The sequence below is a fragment of the Labeo rohita genome, chromosome 21, assembly GCF_022985175.1.
Source record: "Labeo rohita strain BAU-BD-2019 chromosome 21, IGBB_LRoh.1.0, whole genome shotgun sequence".
Taxonomy (NCBI): Eukaryota; Metazoa; Chordata; class Actinopteri; order Cypriniformes; family Cyprinidae; genus Labeo; species Labeo rohita.
This window is the reverse complement of record NC_066889.1, coordinates 30,381,165-30,392,323: the sequence shown is the minus strand read 5'-3', so window position 1 is coordinate 30,392,323 and position 11,159 is coordinate 30,381,165. Positions and strand designations below refer to the sequence as shown.

General features: G+C 29.0%; 1 protein-coding gene across 1 annotated transcript; it reads left to right on the top strand.

Moving 5' to 3' along the window:
• Positions 1 to 1,029: 1,029 nt before the first annotated feature.
• On the top strand, positions 1,030 to 8,966 carry LOC127153029 (endoplasmic reticulum metallopeptidase 1). The gene is made up of 7 exons (XM_051093956.1): positions 1,030 to 1,299; positions 1,422 to 1,612; positions 3,414 to 3,566; positions 3,717 to 3,919; positions 4,005 to 4,120; positions 5,571 to 5,734; positions 5,813 to 8,966. Exons 1-7 carry the CDS (start codon positions 1,104 to 1,106, stop codon positions 5,987 to 5,989), a joined length of 1,200 nt encoding a protein of 399 aa, XP_050949913.1. The 5' UTR covers positions 1,030 to 1,103; the 3' UTR covers positions 5,990 to 8,966.
• The last annotated feature ends 2,193 nt before the right edge of the window (positions 8,967 to 11,159 follow it).

Genomic DNA, 11,159 nt, shown 5'->3' with positions numbered 1-11,159 from the left:
AAATTATTTAAACTTATATGTGTATTTTTTAAAACGAATCACAGTGAACCCTGTAGTTTTTCATGCATTTAAATCAATTACAATTATTTACTATTCAAAAAAATATTTACAATTATTTTTGACATTTTTCGAAAACAAAAGACATTTGTTTATTTAAATGATCAGTTTCTAGATGACATTTTTAACGTTTCAGATGTTTGTAGGACGTCTTTGAAACAGATGAGTGTCTGTAAGGACTAGTTACTGAGTGTTGAGTTCTGTTCTCCATCAATGTCACTGAGGGTCTTTACCTGCGTGTCCAGTTACTAATGACTAATTAATCAGACGCGGTTACCAACATAAAGACCCGCAGCAAAAGTCCCAGAGTTCATAGCTGCATCTCATTAACACGACAGATGGAAACAGTGTTTCTCAGTGATTTCATTCTTTATGAATGTTGAAATGAAAGTGTGTATTTGAGATGCTGTAACTGATAAAAAAAAAACCTCTTTGAAGATTTTTACCATTTCATGTTTTGAAATGGTAATCTGTTTTAGCTCATGTAAATAGTCCTGCAGTAAAAGTTCAAATATCCCATTTAGTCTCTTAGTTAAATATAAGCTCATGAAAACCGCTATTATATGTTATAAAAGAATTAGAACAATGTGTGTTTGTTCACATTGTCGTGGTTTTGCAATATTACATTATTTGTCAAAGCTCTGTTCTTGTTTGTATAGTTACACTTTAATTCCCAGATTAGTTATTAAAGTCTATTCAGGTCACATAACATCATTTCCTCATTCTGAGTGTTCTTTTGTGATCTTTAATGCATTTTTAATGACATTATTTATTATTTCACAGATATATTACTGTTCGGGTCAGTAAGAGTTTGCAATGTTTTTGAAAGAAGAAGTCTCTCCTGCTCACAAAGGCTGCATTTATTTCATCAAAAATACTGTAAAAATAGTGAAATATTTTAGCAATTAAAAAAAAAAATTCTAGGTGAATATGTGTTAAACTGTAATTTATTTCTGTGATGTGCAGCTGAATTTTCAGCATCATTACTCCAGTCTTCAGTGTCACATGATCCTTCAGAAATCATTCTAATATGCTGATTTGTCGTGATGTGTTTGTCTCTGTGTCAGGGTGTGAGCGGTGTGGATCTGTCGGAGCGTTTCTTTGACGTCAGTCTGCTGTTGTGGTGTTGTGCGCTGCTCTTCCTCACTCAGCGCGGCTTGTGTTCGGCGTACGTGCCCATGATGATGGTCGTCTTCCCTCTCGCCAGCAAACTGCTGCTCACCAAACACTTCAGAGCCAGAGGTCAGACACACCTGCATGATTGTGGATGTTGTTTTGATTTGCTTCTAGTGTGTTTGAGTCTCACAGTAGTCGAGTCCAGGAGAAATCAGGGCTGCTCTTCATCTGTGTGTGTGTGTATTCAGGAGCGTCTCTTCAGTACTCCGTCCTGTATCTGATGGGTCTCGCCGTGCCGTACGTCCACATCATGTTCCTCATCTGGGTGGTGTTTGAGATCTTCACACCCATCCTGGGCCGCAGCGGAACAGAGATCCCACCCGACGTTGTAATGGCATCACTCATTACCCTCGCGACCGTCATTCTGTCTTCGTATCTTGTGAGTCATACAGACTGTCACATAGAAAATTAAAATTCAAATAAAGAAAATCTAATTAAAAGTTCAAAATTAAAACTTAGACATTAAAAAATTTGTATTCAAAAAATTCTGATTCGAAATTCAAAAAGTCTAATTTGGATTAAAAAAATGGTAATTTAGAAGCTCAAATTAAAAAATTTAGATGTAAAAATTTAAATCCAAATTTTCAACTAAAAACAAATTTGAAAAGAAATTCAAATTCAAATATTTAAATCCAGAAATTCGAATTCAGAAAGTTGTATTCAAATATTTAAATTAAAAAATATTTATGTTCAGAAATTCAAATTCAAAAATTCAAATCCAGATCTTCAAATCCCAAAAATCTAATTTGGAAATTGATTCAAAAATTAAAAAAAAGAAAATTTTCTTCAGATATTTAAATAAAAAGTTCACGTAAAAAGTAAAATTCATATATTCAAAAAGTAAAAAAAAAAAAATTTAAATATTTAATTAAAAAATTTTGGATTGAGAAATTCAAATAAAAATTAATTCAATAATAAAAACAATTGTAATTCAAAAGCTCAAATTCAGAAATTCAAGTTGAAAAATTAATTTAAATAAAAAAAAAAATCAAATAAAAAATATATTAAAAAATTCACATTCAAATATTTAAATAAAAAAAATTAAATGTAAAAATTCTGATTCAGAAATTGTAATAAAAAAATTAATTCAGATATTTACATTGAAAAATCAGGTTCAGAAATGCTAATTCAAAAATTCAAATCCAAAATTTTTTAATTTAAAAAAAATCTGATTCGAACAATTCTAAATTAGAAATGTAAATCTAGAAACTCATATGTGGTAATTCTAAATTTAAGAAAGTTTAGTTTGAAATATTTAAATTAAAAAATCAGGTTCAGATAATCAAATCCCAAAATTCAAATTTAATTGTAAAAATTCTGCTTTAAAAATGAAAAATTCTAATTCAAAATAAAACAAGCAGTGATTTTAATGAAATAATACATCGAAAAAAGAAATTCAAATATTTAATTTAAAAAATTTTGATTGAGAAATTCAAATAAAAAAAAAATTTAATAATAATAAAAACAATTGTAATTCAAAAGCTCAAATTCAGAAATTCAAGTTGAAAAATTAATTTAAATAAAAAATATATACATTAAAAAATTCACATTCAAATATTTAAATTAAAAAAAAATAAATGTAAAAATTCTGATTCAGAAATTCTAATAAAACAAATAATTTAAATATTTACATAAAAAAATCAGGTTCAGAAATGCTAATTCAAAAATTCTAATCCAAAATTTTTAAATAAAAAAAAAATCTGATTCGAACAATTCTAAATCAGAAATGTAAATCTAGAAATTCAAATGTGGTAATTCTAAATTTCAAAATTGTAATTCAAAAATTCTAATTCAGAAAGTTTAGTGTGAAATATTTAAATTAAAAAATCAGGTTCAGATAATCAAATCCCAAAATTCAAAGTTAGAAATTCTTATTCAAAAATTCAAAATTGAAAATTCAAATTCAGAAAGTTTTGTTCAAATATTTAAACAAATTCAGGTTCAGAAATTCCAATGCAGACATAAAAATAAAAAACAGATTCTGAAATTAATCGTTGTAATTCATAAATTCAGGTTCCAAAATTCTGACAAAAAAAATCCAGAAATTTAATTTTGAAAAAATTCTGCTTTAAAAATGAAAAATTCTAATTCAAAATAAAACAAGCAGTGATTTTAATGAAATAATACATCGAATTCTAACATACCATTCCTTACACCAATTTCTCTCTCTCTCTCTCCAGATGCATTTCATCTATCTAAGCTGCAGTACGAAGCGCATCTTGGCTGGTCTGGGATCAGTGTTTGTGCTGATGTTTGTTCTGGTCTGCTGTGGTCTGTTCTTCCCGTATTCGGCCGACCCGTCCAGCCCGCGACCCAAACGAGTCTTTGTCCAGGTACCACTGATCCATCTTATTTGTCATTAAAATGAAAGGCTGTAATAACATCACTTTTTTTTTTTTAAAGTCAAGTGGCAGATGTAAGACAAAATGTTTCATATTTATGTTTTGTTAAAGCACTTTAGATGAATTGTTGATGTGTTTCAGCACAGCACACGTGTGTTTCACGCTCCGGACGGTTCGGTGGAGGGCTCGGACTCGGGGTTATGGATCAACAGTCTGGATTACGGCGGCATGCAGCACATCACGCCTCACGTCCCGCACGTCAACGACAGCATCCGTACGCGCTGCTCCGACCGGCTGCCCTACTGCGGATTCCCGTGGTTCCTGCCCGTCAAATTCCTGGTGAAGTGAGTGTGACGGAGATCACTGCTGAATCTCTCTCTCTCTCTCTCTGTCAGCTCTTCAGTAAACCTCCGCTTCCTCTTATTTCAGGAAGAGCTGGTATCTTCCGGCTCCTGCAGTCTCTCCTCAAGCTCCGTTGGAGTTCCAACTTTTATCCAGACAGGTCACTGAGTGGGGAACCGTTAAAATGAGCTTCGAGGTCAAAGGTCAGAGTTCAGGGGCATTTCATCTTGAACCTAAGATGAAGGATTTTCATGAAACATAATGACTTTTGATAACTTTATTTTTCAAAATTTATTTTTACGTCATAAAACTGATTTTAGTTTAACACATATTTTTTTTCTCAATAAAAATAAACAAAAAAAGTTTAATATTTGTCATAAATATAAAATAAAATGTTATAATCAGTAATGTCGATAACTTTATTCTTCAAAAGCATTTTTTTAAAAATACTGAAACTTCTTAGTTTGAATTATGTTTTTCATATATATTATATACATATATATTTTTCATGTACATAGTATATATATATATATATATATATATGCATTATCAGAAATAGTAATGATTGTCAATTACTTAAACTGCTTTTATTTTGAATTTTGTTATTTGAAAATTGTATTACATATATTTAATGTCTAGTTTGTTATACATATTTAATATTTATTTAATATTTTATTTTTCAACTTGTTTGTTAGATATGCAAATCATATTACATACATAAACACACATTACAAATATTTACATTTTGTATATAATATGTTTTTCTTTACATCGAGAGTATTTTTATATAAAAATGTGTGTGTGTGTGTGTATATATATATTCAAAATTCAAATTCTGATTTAAAAAATTCTGGTGAAATTAAAAAAGTTCTAATGTAAATATGCAAATGCAAATATTCAAATGAAAAACATCTAATTAAAATTTAGAAATTTAAATAAAAAAATTGAGATTTAAAAATTCAAATTCACCAATTCAATTTTTAAAAAATTCTAATCCAAATATTCCGATTAGTAAATTCTGATTCAAAAAATTCAAAATTCAATTTAAATCCAAAAATAAGAAAAATCTGATTCAGAAACTAAATCCAAAAATTCAAATATACAAATTATAATTCAATAAAAATCAGGTTCAGAAATTCATGTTCATGAACAAATATACAATATAAATTATATAAATAGTATATATTATATAGTATATTTTTATATAGAAATGTAAACACATTTGAGATATATTTATAAAAGCATTTTTAAATATATCAAAATATCTAATGATGATCAAAAATAATAATAATAATAATAAATAAATAAAAAAAATAAAAAATAATGACTGTTAATAATTTAAAATTCAAAAGATTTTTTAAAAATATATTTTTTATAAAATTAACATTTAGCTCATTTTAAAAAATACGACAAATATTTGCATATAAACAAGTAAAAAAATATATAATTTAACATTACAAAATGATTGCATTTTTGCAATAATAATAATAAGATTTCTCCAACATTTATTCCTAAATATGCATTAACTTTTTTCTGTTTTGTTAGATTTTTTTTTTTGAGGTTCATTAAATGCTGATTTAATGAGTTTGTTAGCCTGGTTTAGTGAGTCCCAAACGCACCGTATTGTGCTCATGATCGGCTGTTCTCTTTCAGGTCCGAGTCACATGTCTCTGTATCTGCGTCCTGAATCGGGCGCGTCTCTGATCGGCTGGTCGTTCGGTGACGGGACGCCGCAGTTCGACCTGAGCGGAGAGTATTTCATCTTCTACTCTCACGGTCTGGACGCTCCGGCCTGGAGCTTCTGGTTTGAGATCCAGGTGAGTTTGATGTGTTTGGAGCCGCAGCAGAGCGGAAGTGTTCATTATCTGAGTTTGTGTGTGTTTGTGCTCTTTCAGCCGTCCCGCTCCTCTGACGCACCTCCTGACGAGGGTCTGATCTCTCTGGCCATCTCTTCTCATTATTTCTTCGGTCCGGACAGACGCTCGGAGCCGCTGGAATCTTTACTGAAGAAATTCCCGGCCTGGGCGTTTCCATCGTCCTGGGTCAGCACCTATCACATGTACAGATACTGAAGGACACGAGTGGACCCCAACACACACACACACACACACACACACACACACACACTCCATCACTGCAGATCCATGAACTCATCAGCTCCTTTATTCACAAACCAACCAACTGACAGTGTTTGCATTTATTTTATTTTATTTTATTTTATTTTATTTTATTTTATTTTTATTTTTATTTTTATTTTATTTTTATTTTGTTAATTTTATTTATTTGACTGGGTTGCGTTTCAACACCAAATCTAAATCTGAGGAGTGTTATTTTATTTTGCATTAAGAAAATCAAGCCTACATTAGAATAACGTTTTTACAGGACATTATTTTCAAGATAATTCAACATGTTTTACCCCAAATTCTCATGTGACATTTTATGTTAATTATTTATTTATTTTATAAAAATTTGACAATGAGATACAATGATCAGTTAATTATTTTTTTTTCCAAAATATTAAATATTAATTAATTTACTTTTGGTTTGTTTTTGTAATTCTCATTCTTTTTTCTCATTTGTGATTCTTATTAATGAAATACTGTCATTTAACATATTATAAAATAACTAAATCATGGTATTTCATTAATTTAAAAAAATCTGAAAAAATAAGAATTATAAAGTGTACTAAATGTAAATTAATATTTATATTAATATTAAAACAATTATTTAATTTTAGTTTTTGTAATTAAAATTATTTCTGATTATTTAGATATAAATATTTTATTTAGATTTTTATTATTCCAATTAAAATTTTTAATTTTTTTTTTGTTTTTGCATAAACAAATAGTAATATAACAATTATGAGCATGACTATAAAAAAACAAAATATATATATATACATATACGCACACACACACACACTGCTGGTCAAAAGCTTGGGATCAGTAAGATTTTTAATGTATTTTAAATACGTTTCTAAGGCTCATCAAGACTGCGTTTATTAAATAAAAAAATACAGAAAAAATGTTATATTGTGAAATATTATTATGATGTAAAAAAACATTATTCTATTTTAATATACATTAAAAATCAGATTTATTTCTGTGATGCGTAGCTGAATTTTCAGCATCATTACTCCAGTCTTAAGCATCAAATGATCCTTCAGAAATCATTCTAATATGTTGATTTATTATTAGATTAGTTATGTTGCTTAATATTTTTTTGAAACCTGTGATACGTTTTCAGGATTCTTTGATCAATAAAAGGTTAAAAAGAACAGCATTTATTTAAAATATTTACTACTGTTCAAAAGTTTGGGGTCAGTAAAATTTTTTTCTTTCTTTTTTTTTGAAAGAAATTCACCAAGGATGTGTTAAATTAATAAAAAAGTGATAGCATAGATTTACATTGTTAGAAAATATTTTTATTTTGAATAAATGCTGTCCTTTTTTTAACTTACTGATCAAAGAATCCAAAAAAAAAAAAAGAATCACAGGTTGCAAAGAAAAGCCTGTTTCCTAATAATAAATCAGCATATTAGAATGATTTCTGAAGGATCATGTGACACTGAAGACTGGAGTAATGATGCTGAAAATTCAGCTGCGCATCACAGAAATAAATTACATTTTAAAGTAGAATAAAATAAAAACCAGTATTTTATATTGTAATAACATTTTGCAATATTATTGTTTTTTTCTGTATTTTTGATCAAATAAATGCAGCCTTGACGAGCAGAAGAGACTTCTTTAAAAAAAAAAAAACATTACAAGTCTTACTGATCCCAAACTTTTGAGCGAGTAGTGTGTCTGTCTGTATGTATATATACTTTTTTTTTTTTTTTTTTTAACAAGCAATGAGAATTTTGAGTAAGGTGTTTAATTGTCACGGAAATAATGCAAAATCTGAACGGTTTTGATTTTGGTGTCACGTGACTTGCCTGATTTTGTGGGATTTGTGTCAATATCTGAACTGATTCACTGATTCACAGCATCAGATTCAGTGCTTTCAGATCTCGACTGAAATCCCGTCACTCTCAAGCGCTGATGATGTCACTTCCTGTCGGTGATCTGGTGACGACGGTCATTCTGACATGAACGCAACATATAGCGAAAACGACTTTCAAGCTGGTGTTTTATGCAACTTTAGCCTCAGATTGAGTTCTGATCACTCAGAAACACGGTATTACCGCAGTAAACGATGTCATCTGAGTGCTTTTTTATTTATTCATGTTTGAAGCGTTGGATGATTGTTCACGTTTGTGTTTTATTTGTTTGATCGTTGTGGGAGGAAAAACGGTTTGAATGTTCATCTGGACTGAACTGGATTTAAAGCCTTAAAATGAGCTTTACTATAGTAAAATGACAGTAAATCCATGTGCGTTTCTTTTAAAATGAAACGAGCTTGAGAGTATTTGTCATATTATTTGCTGATTGGATCAAGGTGTAATTGTGTTCAAGCTGAGATTCTTAAAATGAATTCTTGATTTCAGATGAATGTTTAATTAATGCTGTTCATCAAAACTAACCTGTGTTTGTGTTTTTGTTTGGGAGGAAAGTCGACGTGTATTTGGGAGAATATTCAATGAGAATGTTGTTTATGTTCAGTCTGTTCTCATATTAACCCACAACGTCACAGTCAAGTTTTCACTGTGCTTCTTTACTAACGTTACTAACTAGTGTTACATTTACATTTGCATGTCTGACTTGAGCAAACAAAAGCAATGACAGAAACTTCTGCACATCACTGTAATACAGTCAACAGCCACTCGCAGTGATGAACTTTAATCACGTTAAGCCTAAATCTGTAAATATTTTTGATAACATTTCTCTTAATTTCTTAAACTAGTCATATTTTCATGTTTTGTGACTCAAACTATGAAACTCATTTCTTGTCACAAATGCTGTAGCTTTGATGTCCACGAATCACTTGAGTAATTGATTGATTGTTCATTAATGTCTTAATGTCAAAATTGTTCTGATTCATGTTTATTTATATCAGCTGCTGCACTTAATTGTTCTTCTGAGATTAATCAGTTTTCTATAACAATCACTTTTGGTCTCCTGTCATTTTTTTTTTTTCGTTTTAGTATAGTCAGCGATTTAAAATATTAAATATATAAAAAATATTTAAAAGATTAAGATTTTTTTACAAATGTTTTTAAAAAAGAAAAACGTTAACAATCGTATGTCAACTTAATTTTTTTTCTCCAAATATTTTTACACTTTTAGCACACTATGGTACAGAATTTTTTTTTCGCTTTAGTTTTTTTTGTCTCTTTAGCTCACCAAGGCTGCATTTATATGATTAAAAATACAGCAAAAATTGTGAAATATTAGAATTATAGAAGTTATTTTTGCTTAATGAAAATAACCCAACTTTGACTGAAATTAATTGTAATGCACAATGAATTTAAAAAATTTAAATTTAAAAAAAAAAATATTAAAAAAGGTTATGCAAATTAACTCTTCACATTGTCTTATTTTTGATAAAAAAAATAATTAGGTTTATGCACTCTCTATAAAATTCTTTACATATATATTTACATACATTTAGTCATTTTTTTTTAAATAAAATGAAAATGAAGAGAGTTCATGCATAAAAACAAAAAGAAAGAAAAAAAATATATATATATATATATAAAATGTAGAGAATTTTTTTTTAAATAATAGGTTTATGTTCTATATATATAAATAAAATGTAGAGAAAAAAAACAATATATATATATATATATATAGTGATGAAAGTCAAATTTTTCATCTTGGCTATAAAATAATGTTATGTTTTTATGACAAATAAATGTTTTTATGCCCTGATTTAAGATAGTAAGTCATTTGTTGTCAATTTTAATTGTGCAATTTTTAAATGACAATTATGTTTATATCTGTGTTATGTTTTTTTTCTTTCTTTTTCTGTTTTTATGCATGAACTCCCTTCATTCTGATCATTTTATTTAAAAAATGACTTAATATCTTAAGATAAGGCATAAAAACATTTATTTGTTATAAAAACGTAACATTTTACAGCCAAGATGAAAAATTTGACCTTAATCACTATATATATTATCATAATATAAATAAAATTTATCAAAACGAAGTGAGTTTATGCATAAAAACATAAATAATATATAAATATATATATATAAATAAACATAATTGTCATTCAAAAATTGCACAATTAAAATTGACAAAAAAAAGCAGTACTGAACTTTATCATGATTATCAAAATTATTATCAAAAGAGAAAAAAAAAAAACTTTTTATATATACGTAAATTTTCCCTTTGAGTGAGACTGTGTGAATATACTGTAAATTGTAATTTACTTCGGTGTCACATGATCCTTCAGAAATCATTCTAATATACTGATTTGCTGCTCAACAAACATTTATGATTATTAGCAATGTTGAAAACAGTTGTGCTGCACAATATTTGTGTGGTAACTGTGATGCATCTTACTTTTCAGTTATCACAAATGAAAAGAAAACTCAAAAGAAAAGCATTTCTTTAAACACTTTGTCACTTTTGATCAATTTAATGCATCCTTGATAAATAAAAGCATGTACTTTTATTACATATATGTAAATATTTTCCCAGCACTGAAACCGCTAATGAAAAAACAACAGCACACATGATGTTTAAAAAATAATTTATTGTTCTTTATGTACAGGAAATATAGAAAACGGAGTAGAAAAGTTATTGTCCAGGAAACTCTCTGTACACTGCATTGAGAAGAAACTTGAAACTGTACAGATGAAGAAACTCGAGAGTACCGACTCAAACCAGATCGACGTGACGTCAGAGGGACTGTGGGTAATCTGTACCGTGAACGCGTCCGTGAAGCTCTTTGGTTTGTGAACGACATGATCATCAGGAATACTGCCACAGGAGGAGGAAAAAACGCTTCAACCGGCCTAAACCGGGACGCCGGTTTTTACGGGGTTTTGGGCACTTGTCAGCTGGTTTGGGAGCCACTGAACCAGCCTAAACCTAAACCAGATCAGACCGGTCTAAGCTGCTCGTCTGAGCCGATCGGGGGAAAATAAAGCATTAAAATAAAGATGCATCTCATTAAAGCTGCTAAATACTCCGAGACGACTGTCAATAATGCAGAAGAACTACTGGAACTAGAATAATAATAATAATAATAATAATAATAATAATACAAAGGCATCGATACGTGTAGATGGTTTGGTCCGTTGTGAAGGCAGCGCTAATGAGACGAACACTGAACACATTAATACTGACG